The 17,218-nt window shown below is 43.2% G+C and overlaps 1 protein-coding gene across 2 annotated transcripts in view; it reads right to left on the reverse strand.

The window, feature by feature from the left end:
* LOC138786344 (phospholipid-transporting ATPase ID-like) overlaps window positions 1-17,218 on the reverse strand; it is a 123,072-nt gene that overhangs the window by 87,248 nt on the left and 18,606 nt on the right. For both annotated transcript variants that reach the window (XM_069963305.1, XM_069963306.1), the window contains exon 2: window positions 5,780-5,859. In XM_069963305.1, the coding sequence (XP_069819406.1) occupies window positions 5,780-5,822 (43 nt within the window). In that variant the 5' untranslated portion in view covers window positions 5,823-5,859. The remainder of the gene's footprint in view (window positions 1-5,779; window positions 5,860-17,218) is intronic.

Consider the following 17,218-nt stretch of genomic DNA (forward strand, 5'->3'; position numbering starts at 1 on the left):
TTGCGCTCACCATAGCTGCAGCAAATGATGTGTTTTTTATTTAGCCAAGCGGCACTAGTATCAGCCATGGGTGTGATGTGCAGCACTCTGTTTCTTCCCTGAGCCACATTTTGTTTCTCTCTTTTCTCCGTGTATTGCACTCCTCCTGGTGAGACCCACATGACCGCAATTAGCAGGAGACACCTGAGTGCACATGGTTTTAATCCCTCCTGTTTTTTTTCCCATTCTGTTTGCTGCAGCTATGGTGAGCGCAATACCTTATCCAGACTTGTTCTGCTTGGGGGCGACCTTCTCCGCCGGCGGTGCTGGCCGGGTTCTGGTGTGGTGTTTTTGGGTCTGGTCCTGTGGCATAAGGGGTCGCAGGGCCGTCCCATGGCCCCCGTTCCCTGGCTGTGCACGCCTGCGGGGTTGGTGGCCACTGACTGGCACGGTGTGGACTTAGTGTAGGGACCCATGTGTATCAGATACCGGCACGAGGTACATGGGGCAGTATGGCTTGATCAATTCATACACAAAATTCTGATGTGTTTTTTATTTAGCCAAGCGGCACTAGTATCAGCCATGGGTGTGAGGTGCAGCACTCTGTTTCTTCCCTGAGCCACATTTTGTTTTCTCTCTTTTCTCCGTGTATTGCACTCCTCCTGGTGAGACCCACATGACCGCAATTAGCAGGAGACACCTGAGTGCACATGGTTTTAATCCCTCCTGTTTTTTTTCCCATTCTGTTTGCTGCAGCTATGGTGAGCGCAATACCTTATCCAGACTTGTTCTGCTTGGGGGCGACCTTCTCCGCCGGCGGTGCTGGCCGGGTTCTGGTGTGGTGTTTTTGGGTCTGGTCCTGTGGCATGGGGGTCGCAGGGCTGTCCCATGGCCCCCGTTCCCTGGCTGTGCACGCCTGCGGGGTTGGTGGCCACTGACTGGCACGGTGTGGACTTAGTGTAGGGACCCATGTGTATCAGATACCGGCACGAGGTACATGGGGCAGTATGGCTTGATCAATTCATACACAAAATTCTGATGTGTTTTTTATTTAGCCAAGCGGCACTAGTATCAGCCATGGGTGTGATGTGCAGCACTCTGTTTCTTCCCTGAGCCACATTTTGTTTCTCTCTTTTCTCCGTGTATTGCACTCCTCCTGGTGAGACCCACATGACCGCAATTAGCAGGAGACACCTGAGTGCACATGGTTTTAATCCCTCCTGTTTTTTTTTTCCCATTCTGTTTGCTGCAGCTATGGTGAGCGCAATACCTTATCCAGACTTGTTCTGCTTGGGGGCGACCTTCTCCGCCGGCGGTGCTGGCCGGGTTCTGGTGTGGTGTTTTTGGGTCTGGTCCTGTGGCATGGGGGTCGCAGGGCTGTCCCATGGCCCCCGTTCCCTGGCTGTGCACGCCTGCGGGGTTGGTGGCCACTGACTGGCACGGTGTGGACTTAGTGTAGGGACCCATGTGTATCAGATACCGGCACGAGGTACATGGGGCAGTATGGCTTGATCAATTCATACACAAAATTCTGATGTGTTTTTTATTTAGCCAAGCGGCACTAGTATCAGCCATGGGTGTGATGTGCAGCACTCTGTTTCTTCCCTGAGCCACATAACTACTATAATACTGCTCCTATATACAAGAATATAACTACTATAATACTGCTCCTATATACAAGAATATAACTACTATAATACTAGCCCTATATATAAGAATATAACTACTATAATACTGCTCCTATATACAAGAATATAACTACTATAATACTGCCCCTATATACAAGAATATAACTACTATAATACTGCACCTATATACAAGACTATAACTACTATAATACTGCTCCTATATACAGGAATATAACTACTATAATACTGCTCCTATATACAAGAACTAGAAAATGTAACCGGCGCTGCCCGGGTATAAAGTGTCAGTGTGTTAATTAGATTTGTTCTAAGGTGCCCAGGAGGCCAAGCTAAAGGTATTGTTTCATCTGAGTTAATCAGTGGAATTAGTGTATACCTGTAGTGCATAGTTGGAGGGGTTCTGTATACCCACAATGTATAGTTTTTAGGGGTCTCGCATATCTGTAGTGCATACTTGGGGGGCTGTATACCTATAGTGTATAGTTGGGGGGGGTCCTGTATACCTGTAGTGTGTATTTGAGGGGGGGGGCTGTATACCTGTAGTGTATAGTTGAGGGAGGTCCTGTATACCTGCAGTGTACAGTTGGTGAAAGTCCTGTATACCTGTACTGTATAGTTTGGGGGTCCTGTATACCTGTAGTATATAGTTGGTGCTGTATACCTGTAATGTATAGTTGGTGGAGGTCTTGTATACCTGTAGTTTATAGTTTGAGGGTCCTGGATACCTGTAGTGTATAATTGGTGGAGGTCTTGTATACCTGTAGTATATAGTTCGGGGGTCCTGTATACCTGTAGTAAATAGTTTGAGGGTCCTGTATAACTATAGTATAGAGTTGGTGGAGGTCCTGTATACCTGTAGTGTATAGTTTGGGGTCCTATATACCTGTAGTATATAGCTGGTGGAGTTCCTGTATACCTGTAGTATATTTGGGGTCCTGTATACTTGTCGTATAGAGTTGGTGAAGGTGCTGTATACCTGTATTATAGAGTTGGTGTAGGTCCTGTATACCTGTAGTGTATAGTTTTGAGGTCCTGTATACCTGTAGTGTATAGTTTGGGGTCCTATATACCTGTAGTATATAGTTGGTGGAGTTCCTGTATACCTGTAGTGTATAGTTTTGAGGTCCTGTATACCTGTAGTGTATAGTTTGGGGTCCTGTATACCTGTAGTATATAGTTGGTGGAGGTCCTGTATACCTGAAGTATATAGTTGGTGGAGGTCCTGTATACCTGTAGTATATAGTTTTGGGGTCCTGTATACCTGTAGTGTAAAGTTTGGGGTCCTGTATACCTGTAGTATATAGTTTTGTGGAGGTCCCGTGCACCTGTAGTGTATAGTTTTGGGGTCCTGTATACCTGTAGTGTCCTGTATACCTGCAGGGTTGTATTTACCCGTATGGCAGTGTTATTCAGTCACAGTGTGTCGGTATTGGTCATGTCTGGTATGGCGGTGTTATCCAGTCACAGTATGGCGGTATTGGTCAGGTCTGGTGTGGCGGTGTTATCCAGTCACGGTATGGTGGTATTGGTCAGGTCTGGTATAGCGGTGTTATCCAGTCACAGTATGGCAGTATTGGTCAGGTCTGATATGATGGTGTTATCCAGTCACAGTATGGCGGTATTGGTCAGGTCTGGTATGGCAGTGTTATCCAGTCACAGTATGGCAGTATTGGTCAGGTCTGGTATGACAGTGTTATCCAGCACAGTATAGCGGTATTGGTCAGGTCTGGTGTGGCGGTGTTATCCATTCACAGTATGGCGGTATTGGTCAGGTCTTATATGACAGTGTTATCCAGTCACAGTATGGCGGTATTGGTCAGGTCTGGTGTGGCAGTGTTATCCAGTCACAGTATGGCGGTATTGGTCAGGTCTGGTGTGGCAGTGTTATCCAGTCACAGTATGGCGGTATTGGTCAGGTCTGGTGTGGCGGTGTTATCCAGTCACAGTATGGCGGTATTGGTCAGGTCTGGTGTGGCAGTGTTATCCAGTCACAGTTTGGTATACCTGTAGTGCCCTGTATATACATGTACTGTATGGATGGAGTAGGGGTCCTGTATACATGTACTGTATAGATGGAGTAGGGGGTCCTGTATATACATGTACTGTATAGATGGAGTAGGGGGCCCTGTATATACATGTACTGTATAGATGGAGTAGGGGGTCCTGTATACATGTCCTGTATAGATGGAGTAGGGGGTCCTGTATACATGTACTGTATAGATGGAGTAGGGGGTCCTGTATATACATGTAATGTGTAGTTGGAGTAGGGGGTCCTGTATACATGTACTGTATGGATGGAGTAGGGTGTCCTGTATATACATGTACTGTATAGATGGAGTAGGGGGTCCTGTATACCTGTACTGTATAGATGGAGTAGGGGGTCTACCAGTTATTACTGTGGATGTTGTGAGGCAGCTTCCCTAGCAACCATTGCTCCATGTGAAAAAGAAAGCAGTAATCCTATTGGTTGCTAAGGCTCCAACTGCCGTGTCTGCTGCAGCTAATTATATCACCTGTGTTTGCAGTGAGGAGATTTTCCCATTCATCTCTATGGGGCGCCTCTCTTTCCCCTCCCCCTCCCCTCCTGTACATCTGGCGGGGACGGGACCTTGGCAATAACCTTCCCGGGCACCCAATGTATCTGTGTGCCAAATTTGGGGTCAAACGGTTCAGGCGTTTGGAAGTCTATAGAGGACAGACAGACAGACAGACATTGATTTTTATGATATAGATATAACTACTATAATACACACAAACTGGGGAAGGCAGCCTATCGTCACCAACTAGCATAAGTCACGCAGTCATAAAGGTCCTGCCAGCAATAACATAATCCAAATGGGGTGCACAGTATGAAGATGAGCAGTCAGTATGGTGTCGATGTCCCGCAAAAAGATACAGAACCATAAAATATAACAACAATACATATACCATGTAAGCGTCATAGAGACCTCTATAATCCAAGATACAATATTTACGAATGCTCAATGACAGATCAAAAGCCAACAAATCTCCCAATGTGTACACAGATATGGGACGGACTGTTACCATGCTCTGTTTGTCTTTCACCTTTAACACTCTCTAAAAATCAATGACTACTTACTGTACATGGTAAATAAACGCTAGGTTATTCTTATTTCATAGTAATGTAAGCCTTAGAACATGACTGGGGAATCAAGCCAAGCCAGGAAACTCTCCAGAAGGAACAGTTACACCACTGCAGGGATCTGGCTGCAGAGAGTCCTTACATTGTAGAATCATATGGGTAATGTTTCTCTTGAGGAGAGTCATAAAATCACGTCCCCATATACCTTAGACTACAGAGAGCTGAACCTGCCGCTCTCAATGGATTTGAGTGTCTATCGAAGGTGTATGGGGCTCTCCCGGCCATCCACCAACAGATGATGTTGGTGGATATAGGGGTCGGTGTGATAGAAAATCAAGCCTGAAATATTTGTTTTGGGAGAGATAAACTGCAGCGGGACCTCTCTAAGGTCACCCCCATGAAGAACACAGGAACACTGCCAAACTTTCCTATGTATGGGGAGGGATAACAGACGTCTGAATGACTGAAAGTGTATGGACACCATTATGGGAAATTATGGAAGACAGATATGCAATCCCTCTGGCATGACCCTCACCACCAGGGACACTGGCATTAACTCCAACACTATCTTAGACCACTAGAGGTGGTCATTTCAACCCCTTCACTATCCATGGCCACAGGAAACATTACTACTGCACTTTCAGACCACCAGGGAGCAAACCTGGGGGTCAGAAGTAATGTTGGCCCTGACTTATCTGAATATTCCATGCAATGGTTCTCTAGGGTTTTATAAGATCTAGTTGAAGGGGTGATCCAGGATAGCTGTTTTGTTTCGTTTTTTTTTTTTTTTGTCCAGAAACAACGCCTCTCCTGCCCTCAGTTTGGGTGCGGTATTGCAGCTCAGGTCAATTGAAATGAAAGGCGCTGAAATGTAATTCCGCACACAACCTGGCGCTGTTTTTGGGAGACAGCTGCAATATTTTCTTAATCCTGGTCAACCCCTTTAATAGTAATATTAATCATTTTATTTATATAGCGCCAACAGATTCCGCAGCAGTGTACAATTCTTTCCTAGTATAATAGGATATCAAAGCTGTCGCAGAGTACTCACCTTCTTGTCTCTTCCTCCCGCAGTTTAATCCAAACAGAGGCATTCCCAGCTCTTATCCCGGCTACAATTCCATGGAAATTCTAAAGGGAAAAAAACAATGACACAATGTTATTACACTATAGGTGGATGACACATTGTTACTGTGTGACGGAATAAAAAGAATATTCTCACAGTTTTGCAGATTCCACATAGTCCCTGATGGGCGACTGTATAACCAATGTCAATGGGAAAAGGAAGAGATAACTGGGGGGGGGGGGGGGCAGAGGTGTAGGTTAAGCCGAAGTAACTTTAGAACAAATAACAAATCCTCCCCGACACGGCCGAGAAAAGTGAAAAAGTTACAGAGCTGTAGTTATAAAGCGGTAATCTGGGAATATTTCAGGAGTAATAGACCGAAGCCGCCTGAACTCCAGACTGATTTTTCCTGCAATTAGACATTATATAAACCACGGACGACCGACTAGACTTTACACCATCGCTATAAGAAGTGTGATGTTACTATGGGGAATGTAAGAAATAGGAACACATCAGTAGTTTGTTCAGAGCTTTTTATCATACAAGGATAAGCTTCAGCAACATTGGGTTATGTTCCCACGACGTACTTTTTCAGAACACAATGGCCGTTCTTACCATTTAAAAAAAAAAGTCTGTTCTTCTATCAGCGATCATTTCCAAAGTCAACGCAAACTACGGCCGATAGTACACACAATGCAGCGAATGACGGCCGTTGTTTGCCAGCAGCCGTACAAATAATGCTCATGTCAATTTTTTCGGACGTTTTCGGATGGCCGTTATTTTGACTTGTTCACATGCTGTAATTTTTTTTCAACTGTCCTTTGCATTTAAGTCAATGGACTTGTTATTTAAAGGCACACCCAAAGGGGCATCAGTCAATCTCGAACTAAAATAATGCTCCTACAGCTGACATTGCAATATCTGCCGTAGCAACATGGCAAACAACGGCCGTCGCGTGCATATAGCCTTAAAGGAGTAGGCTACAAAAATAAAAAAAAATAAAAATAACGCGTTCTCTTTCAGATCAACTGGTGCAAAAAAGTGCCAGAGATTTGTAATGTACTTCTATTAAAAAATCTCCAGTCTTCCAGTACTTATCAGCTGCTGTATATCCTGCAGGAAGTGGTGTATTCTTTCTAGTTTAGAGAGCAGGAGAGGTTTTCTATGGGCATTTTCTGCTTCTCTGGACAGTTCCTGACATGGACAGAGGTGGCAGCAGAGAGCACTGTGTCAGACTGGAAAAAATACACCACTTCCTGCAGGACATACATCAGCTGATAAGTACTGGAAGACTGGAGATTTTTTATAATGGAAGTAAATTACAAATCTCTGGCAATTTCTGATATCAGTTGATTTGAAAGAAAATTTTATTGGAGTACCCCTTTAAATTGAAAAACCACTTAAACCTTTATCAGACTGAGAGCAAGGTCATATGGAAATCCAAAGCAGCTATTGTGCCACCCTGCATGAGTAAGCAATGGCTTGGCTCAGATCAAGGTTGAAGACTATAGATACATGAATGAAGTCGGTCTATGCAGCGGCCAGTTGGATAAGATTAGAAGAACACTGCATCACATGTATTGCAATTCAGTAGAGATGAACAAAAATAAAATAAACAATAAAAGATACAATGCATTGACAATGGTGGTGCTATTTCTGGAAATAAAATGGTAAATGAACAGGAAATCTGTCTGGGATAAACATATATGTATAATAAGATTAAAATAACAAGGAAATTATATAAAGACAGACTAGATGGACATATTTCTATAAGCAATAACTGATAATAATCAATGACAACATTTTGATAAGAAGAGGTGACATACTGAATATACTGGATAATATTTATTATTAGGCTTATTGCTAATATACTGCCCCCTTTGTACAAGAATATAACTACTATAATACTGCCCGCTGTATACAAGAATATATAACTACTATAATACTGCTCCTATATACAAGAATATAACTACTATAATACTGCTCCTATATACAAGAATATAACTACTATAATACTGCTCCTATATACAAGAATATAACTACTATAATACTGCTCCTATATACAGGAATATAACTACTATAATGGTTCAGGGAAGAAAAAGAGTGCTGCACCTCACACCTATGGCTGATACTAGTACCTCTCGGCTGCACAAAAAACATCAAAATTCTGTATGTGAATTGATCAAGCCATACTGCCCCATGTACCGCGTGCAGGTATCTGATACACATGGGTCCCTACACTGTGTCGGTCAGTGACCACCACCCCCGCAGGCGTGCACAGTCAGGGAAGGGAGGCCATGAAACGGCCCTGCAACCCCCATGCCACAGGACCAGACCCAAAAATGCCACACCAAAACCCAGCCAGCACCACCGGCGGAGGAAGCTGCCCCCAAACAGCACAAGTCTGGATAAGGTATTGCACTCACCATAGCTATCAAAGATAGAATGGGACAGACAGGAGGGATTAAAACCATGAGCACTCAGGTGCCTCCCTTCCCTGACTGTGCACGCCTGCGGGGTTGGTGGCCACTGACTGGCACGGTGTGGACTTAGTGTAGGGACCCATGTGTATCAGATACCTGCACGAGGTACATGGGGCAGTGTGGCTTGATCAATTCACATACAGAATTCTAATGTTTTTTATTTAGCCTAGCAGCACTAGTATCAGCCATAGGTGTGAGGTGCAGCACTCTGTTTCTTCCCTGAACCGTAGTTTGTTTCTCTCTTTTCTCCGTGTTTTGCACTCCTCCTGGTGAGACCCACATGACCGCAATTAGCAGGAGACACCTGAGTGCTCATGGTTTTAATCCCTCCTGTCTGTTCCATTCTGTCTTTGATAGCTATGGTGAGTGCAATACCTCATCCAGACTTGTGCTGTTTGGGGGCAGCTTCCTCCGCCGGTGGTGCTGGCTGGGTTTTGGTGTGGCATTTTTGGGTCTGGTCCTGTGGCATGGGGGTTGCAGGGCCGTTCCATGGCCTCCCTTCCCTGACTGTGCACGCCTGCGGGGGTGGTGGTCGCTGACCGACACAGTGTGGACTTAGTGTAGGGACCCATGTGTATCAGATACCTGCACGCGGTACATGGGGCAGTGTGGCTTGATCAATTCACATACAGAATTCTGATGTTTTTTATGCAGCCGAGAGGTACTAGTGTCAGCCATAGGTGTGAGGTGCAGCACTCTTTTTCTTCCCTGAACCATAACTACTATAATACTGCTCCTATATACAAGAATATAACTACTATAATACTGCTCCTATATACAAGAATATAACTACTATAATACTACTCCTATATACAAGAATATAACTACTATAATACTGCTCCTATATACAGGAATATAACTACTATAATACTGCTCCTATATACAAGAATATAACTGCTATAATACTGCTCCTATATACAAGAATATAACTACTATAATACTGCTCCTATATACAAGAATATAACTACTATAATACTGCTCCCTATATACAAGAATATAACTACTATAATGCTGCTCCTATATACAAGAATATAACTACTATAATACTGCTCCTATATACAAGAATATAACTACTATAATACTGCTCCTATATACAAGAATATAACTACTATAATACTGCTCCTATATACAAGAATATAACTACTATAATACTGCTCCTATATACAGGAATATAACTACTATAATACTGCTCCTATATACAGGAATATAACTACTATAATACTGCTCCTATATACAAGAATATAACTACTATAATGCTGCTCCTATATACAGGAATATAACTACTATAATACTGCTCCTATATACAAGAATATAACTACTATAATACTGCTCCTATATACAAGAATATAACTACTATAATACTGCTCCTATATACAAGAATATAACTACTATAATACTGCTCCTATATACAAGAATATAACTACTATAATACTGCTCCTATATACAAGAATATAACTACTATAATACTGCTCCTATATACAAGAATATAACTACTATAATACTGCTCCTATACACAGGAATATAACTACTATTCATATACAGACACTCTGGTGTTGATTTTTAATATAGGCCTAGCGGCATTAGTGTCAGCCATAGATGGGATGTGCAGCCGTTCCACTCTCTCCAGTTCGTGTTTCACAGTTCTCCCTCTCTGAACAGCTAGCACTCCTTTATAAGACCCACATGACCAAAATTAGCAGGATATGTCTGTGCTCACATGTCTGGAACCTATGTCTTCCCCATTCTGTGAGAGCAGTAATGGTAAGTGTAATACCATACCCATACTTGTGTCGTTTGGGGGCAGCCTTCCCCGCCGGTGGTGCTGACTGGGTTTTGGTGGGGCTTTTTGGGTCTGGTCCTGTGACATTGGGGTTGCAGGGCCGTTCCATGGCCTCCCTTCCCTGCATGTGCACGCTTTGCGGGGTTGGCGGTCGCTGACCGACACGGTGTGGAGTTAGCGTAGGGACCCGTGTGGACCAGAGGACCTGCGCGGTGGTACACGGGGCAATATGGCTTGATCAATTCATATACAGACACTCTGGTGTTGATTTTTAATATAGGCCTAGCGGCATTAGTGTCAGCCATAGATGGGATGTGCAGCCGTTCCACTCTCTCCAGTTCGTGTTTCACAGTTCTCCCTCTCTGAACAGCTAGCACTCCTTTATAAGACCCACATGACCAAAATTAGCAGGATATGTCTGTGCTCACATGTCTGGAACCTATGTCTTCCCCATTCTGTGAGAGCAGTAATGGTAAGTGTAATACCATACCCATACTTGTGTCGTTTGGGGGCAGCCTTCCCCGCCGGTGGTGCTGACTGGGTTTTGGTGGGGCTTTTTGGGTCTGGTCCTGTGACATTGGGGTTGCAGGGCCGTTCCATGGCCTCCCTTCCCTGCATGTGCACGCTTTGCGGGGTTGGCGGTCGCTGACCGACACGGTGTGGAGTTAGCGTAGGGACCCGTGTGGACCAGAGGACCTGCGCGGTGGTACACGGGGCAATATGGCTTGATCAATTCATATACAGACACTCTGGTGTTGATTTTTAATATAGGCCTAGCGGCATTAGTGTCAGCCATAGATGGGATGTGCAGCCGTTCCACTCTCTCCAGGTCGTATAACTACTATAATACTGCTCCTATATACAAGAATATAACTACTGTAATACTGCTCCTATATACAAGAATATACCTACTATAATACTGCTCCTATATACAAGAATATAACTACTATAATACTGCTCCTATATACAAGAATATAACTACTATAATACTGCTCCTATATACAAGAATATAACTACTATAATACTGCTCCTATATACAAGAATATAACTACTATAATACTGCTCCTATATACAGGAATATAACTACTATAATACTGCTCCTATATACAAGAATATAACTACTATAATACTGCTCCTATATACAAGAATATAACTACTATAATACTGCTCCTATATACAAGAATATAACTACTATAATACTGCTCCTATATACAAGAATATAACTACTATAATACTGCTCCTATATACAAGAATATAACTACTGTAATACTGCTCCTATATACAAGAATATAACTACTATAATACTGCTCCAATATACAAGAATATAACTACTATTATACTGCTCCTATATACAAGAATATAACTACTATAATACTGCTCCTATATACAAGAATATAACTACTATTATACTGCTCCCTACATACAAGAATATAACTACTATAGACTTGTGCTGCTTGGGGGCGACCTTCTCCGCCGGCGGTGCTGGCCGGGTTCTGGTGTGGTGTTTTTGGGTCTGGTCCTGTGGCATGGGGGTCGCAGGGCCGTCCCATGGCCCCCGTTCCCTGACTGTGCACGCCTGCGGGGTTGGTGGCCACTGACTGGCACGGTGTGGACTTAGTGTAGGGACCCATGTGTATCAGATACCGGCACGAGGTACATGGGGCAGTATGGCTTGATCAATTCATACACAAAATTCTGATGTGTTTTTTATTTAGCCAAGCGGCACTAGTATCAGCCATAGGTGTGAGGTGCAGCACTCTGTTTCTTCCCTGAACCGCATAACTACTATAATACTGCCCCCTATATACAATAATATAACTACTATAATACTGCCTCCTATATACAGGAATATAACTACTATAATACTGCTCCCTATATACAAGAATATAACTACTATAATAGTGCTCCTATATACAGGAATATTACTACTATAATACTGCTCCTATATACAAGAATATAACTACTATAATACTGCCCCCAATATACAATAATATAACTACTATAATACTGCCCCCTATATACAGGAATATAACTGCTATAATACTGCTCCTATATACAGGAATATAACTACTATAATACTGCTCCTATATACAGGAATATAACTACTATAATACTGCTCCTATATACAAGAATATAACTGCTATAATACTGCTCCTATATACAGGAATATAACTACTATAATACTGCCTCCTTCTACTAATCTCAACATTTAGGAGACTCCCTTATATGACTGTATTTGGCCTCTGGGATTTGTTTGTCCCATATATGACCCCTCCAGCCTGTTCCTACGCTATGATAGACAGTAAGTATCGGTACAATGTATACATAGATATGGGAACACAGAACTTACGCCATCCCCACTAGCAGCAGGTGGGATGTATAACGCAGTAGGACACCATGGCTGGCGGTTGATCACCGTAAACCATGTGAACAGGAGTCACCCATGATCGCTGCCAGGACTGAACATGCTCCATATGCTGTAACACTGACATATGGCGGCAGCCACTTCTCTGTTTACATTCTCCATTATGCAATGACACCGGCTCTGGATTAACCCGTCCCGAGCCAAACCTGTGCTAGGAGAACTGTGCACATAGATTCAGGGGACTGCTCTATAACAGCTGTCTATATGCAGTTACATCTAACCTTGTATAGCTTCATGTCTATGTATATTTACTCTACTATGTAAATGTTTAAACCTGGTACAAATTATTATTAAAGGGGTAGTTCACAAAAAAAAATCTTTCAAATCAACTGGTGCCAAAAAGTGGCAGAGATTTGTAATTTACTTCTATTAAAAAATCTCAAGTCTTCCAGTACTTATCAGCTGCTGTATGTCCTGCAGGATGTGGTGTTTTCTTTCTAGTCTGACACAGTGCTCTCTGCTGCCACCTCTGTCCATGTCAGGAACTGTCCAGAGCAGCAGCAAATCCCCATAGAAAACCTCTCCTGCTCTGGACAGTTCCTGACACGGACAGAGGTGGCAGCAGAGAGCTGGAAAGAATACACCACTTCCTGCAGGACATACAGCTGCTGATAAGTACTGGAAAACTTGAGATTTTTTTAATAGATGTAAATTGCAAATCTAGATAACTTTCTGCCACCAGTTAATACGAAAGAAAAAAATTTGGGTAAACAACCCCTTGATAGTGATAGGTGGATATACATGGTGTACTCCATTCATGGGTCTGTTCACCTTAAAGGGACCCTTAGAGGGAAGAATACCGGAGTCCTTACCTGCCCCTGTCACTAAATACAAAGGCTAAAGGAAATCAGATGAGCTAGTGTATCTAAGCTTATTAAGTGTGATACTGTGTGTGGAGACTATCAGATGAGCTGGTGTATCTAAGCATCTGCTGTGTGATACAATCTCAGTAAAGCGCACACACAGCACAGAAGATGTGGTTTATGTATTTCCATCCGTGTGTTGTGCTGATCAGCTATTCAATCTGTTTTCTCAAAAAGTTACAATGATGTTTAATAAAATGTAGCGTCCTCGCTTGTATGTCACATAAGTGTGCAGAGGTTATAGGCGCCATTACTGAACAGTAGAGTGCCCCTTATAAACAATAGTGCCAGTAGAGTGCCCCTTATAAACAATAGTACCAGTAGAGTGTCCCCAATAAACAATAGTGCCAGTAGAGTGCCCCCAATAAACAATAGTGCCACTAGAGTGCCCCAATTTATAATAGTGCCAGTAGAGCGCCCCCAATATAAAATAGTGCCAGAAGACAGCCCCCAACAAACAATAGTGCCGGTAGAGTCCCCCAATATACAATAGTACCAGTAGAGTGCTCCCAACAAACAATAGTGCCAGTAGAGTGCCCCAATATACAATAGTGCCAGCAGAGTGCCCCCAACAAACAATAGTACCAGTAGAGTGCCCCCAATATACAATAGTGCCAGTAGAGTGCCCCCAACAAACAATAGTGCCAGTAGAGTGCCCCAATATACAATAGTACCAGTAGAGTGCTCCCAACAAACAATAGTGCCAGTAGAGTGCCCCCAATATACAATAGTACCAGTAGAGTGCCCCCAACAAACAATAGTGCCAGTAGAGTGCCCCAATATACAATAGTGCCAGTAGAGTGCCCCCAATATACAATAGTGCCAGTAGAGTGCCCCCAATATACAATAGTGCCAGTAGAGTGCCCCAATATACAATAGTGCCATCAGAGTGCCCCCAACAAACAACAGTGCCAGTAGAGTGCCCCCAATATACAATAGTGCCAGTAGAGTGCCCCCAACAAACAACAGTGCCAGTAGAGTGCCCCCAATATACAATAGTGCCAGTAGAGTGCCCCAATATACAATAGTGCCATCAGAGTGCCCCCAACAAACAACAGTGCCAGTAGAGTGCCCCCAATATACAATAGTGCCAGTAGAGTGCCCCAATATACAATAGTGCCATCAGAGTGCCCCCAACAAACAATAGTGCCAGTAGAGTGCCCCAATATACAATAGTACCAGTAGAGTGCCCCAATATACAATAGTGCCATCAGAGTGCCCCCAACAAACAATAGTGCCAGTAGAGTGCCCCAATATACAATAGTACCAGTAGAGTGCCCCCAACAAACAATAGTGCCAGTAGAGTGCCCCAATATACAATAGTGCCAGCAGAGTGCCCCCAACAAACAATAGTGCCAGTAGAGTGCCCCCAATATACAATAGTGCCAGTAGAGTGCCCCAATATACAATAGTACCAGTAGAGTGCCCCAATATACAATAGTACCAGTAGAGTGCCCCCAACAAACAATAGTGCCAGTAGAGTGCCCCAACAAACAATAGTGCCAGTAGAGTGCCCCCAATATACAATAGTGCCAGTAGAGTGCCCCCAACAAACAATAGTGCCAGTAGAGTGCCCCAATATACAATAGTGCCATCAGAGTGCCCCCAACAAACAATAGTGCCAGTAGAGTGCCCCCAATATACAATAGTGTCAGTAGAGTGCCCCCAACAAACAACAGTGCCAGTAGAGTGCCCCCAATATACAATAGTGCCATCAAAGTGCCCCCAACAAACAATAGTGCCAGTAGAGTGCCCCCAACAAACAACAGTGCCAGTAGAGTGCCCCAATATACAATAGTGCCAGTAGAGTGCCCCCAATATACAATAGTGCCAGTAGAGTGCCCCCAATATACAATAGTGCCAGCAGAGTGCCCCCAATAAAGAACAAAGCCACTAGAGTGCCCTGAATAAATGATAGTGCCAATAGGCTGCCCCCAATAGTAAATAGTGTCATTAGGTAATTAGGTAGTGCTTCCCCTTTCACAGTCAGTATTAGAGAAAAATTTGGTAAAACAGCATGAAAAGGCTCAATAAACAAGCACCGATCCAAGAGATAGGGCCCTATTCTACCAGACAATTATCGTTCAGATTATCGTTAAATCGTTCTAATCTAAACGATAATGGTTCGGTTGAAATGCAGTTAACGATTAACGAACGAAGGAGAAATCGTTGATCGCTTTATAAGACCTGGACCTATTTTTATCGTTGCTCGTTTGCAAAACGTTCGCATTGAATAAGACCTCGTTCGGTCGTTCGCAGTAGATACGAACACAATAGCCAAGAAATAGCGAAGAAAAAATTATCGCAAATACGATCATAAGTAACGATTATCGTTCCATGGAAATGAGTGAATGTTTTCAGGTCTTTCACAATAGCGGTCATTTGAGATCGTTAATCGTTAACGATTATGCGAACGATAATCGTCCGGTGGAATAGGGCCCATAGGCGCTTATTCTCCTCCCTGCAAAATTATTTTAAATCAGCTGGTGCCAGAAATGTGTAATTTACTTCTATAAAAAAAAATGTCTCCAGTCTTCCAGTACTTATCAGCTGCTGTATGTCCTGCAGGAAGTGGTGTATTCTCTCCAGTCTGACACAGTGCTCTCTGCTGCCACCTCTGTCCATGTCAGAAACTGTCCAGAGCAGGAGAGGCTTTTTTATGGAGATTTGCTGCTGCTCTGGACAGTTCCTGACATGGACACAGGTGGCAGCAGAGAGCACTGTGTCAGACTGGAGAGAATACACCACTTCCTGCAAGACATACAGCAGCTGATAAGTACTGGAAGATTTAAGATTATTCAATAGAAGTAAGTTACAAATCTCTGGCACTTTCTGGCACTAGTTGATATGAAAGGAAAAAAAAATTGGTTAACAACCCCTTGATAGAGTGATAGGTGGATATATATGTAGGATCATTTGATTTAAAAGATTTTTTTTTTTTTTGTGAACTACCCCTTTAAGTGCCACTATCACACTCAATGGGTGTCTGGTGAGTCTATGTTATGTCACTGTCAGATTCCTCACAACCATGGAAAGCAGCAGATTTCACTGATACTGGTCTATGTTTCACTGTCCACAATGGAAACACTGTGAGCAATAAAGAGGAAAGTTATAAAAGAGCTGTAAAAAGCAGAAGTTGAGAGTACACAGCGCAGATCAAACAAGGTGGACGCCAGGCCCCGTGTCCTGTCTACTGTAAGGTAAATACAGACACTGACCAGTCCCTGCTGAGGAATCTCTACCAATTATACGTCCATAGGGACTTGGTTATAAATTCCAGCTAATTTTTTTCCAATACACGGATGGAATTTTTAAAGGGTTTATCCAGACTTAGAATAACGTGGCCGCTTTCTTCCAGACACAGCACCTCTCCTGTCCTCAGTTTGGGTGTGGTTTTGCATCTCAGTTAATTTAAAGTGAATGGAGCTGAATTGTAATGCCACACACAACCTGAGGACAGTGGCGGCGCTGTTTTTTTTTTCAAGAAAGCTGAGTTTTTTTCTACTCTTGGATAACAGAGACTAAAGATAAACTCTGGAGTATAGACTTGAGTTAAAGGGATAGTCCAGTGAAAATCTTTTTCTTTCAAATCAACTGGTTTCAGAAAGTTATATAGATTTGTAATTTACTTCTATTTAGAAATCTCAAGTCTTCCAGTACTTATCAGCTGCTGTATGTCCATCAGGAAGTGATGTTTTCTTTCCAGTCTCACACAGTGCTCTCTGCTGCCACCTGTGTCCATGTCAGGAACTGTTCAGAGCAGAAGAGGTTTTCTATGGGGATTTGCTACTGCTCTGGACAGTTCCTGACATGGACACAGGTGGCAGCAGAGAACACTGTATCAGACTGGAAAGAATACACCACTTCCTGCAG

Source organism: Dendropsophus ebraccatus, chromosome 3 (genome assembly GCF_027789765.1).
Source record: "Dendropsophus ebraccatus isolate aDenEbr1 chromosome 3, aDenEbr1.pat, whole genome shotgun sequence".
Lineage (NCBI taxonomy): Eukaryota > Metazoa > Chordata > Amphibia > Anura > Hylidae > Dendropsophus > Dendropsophus ebraccatus.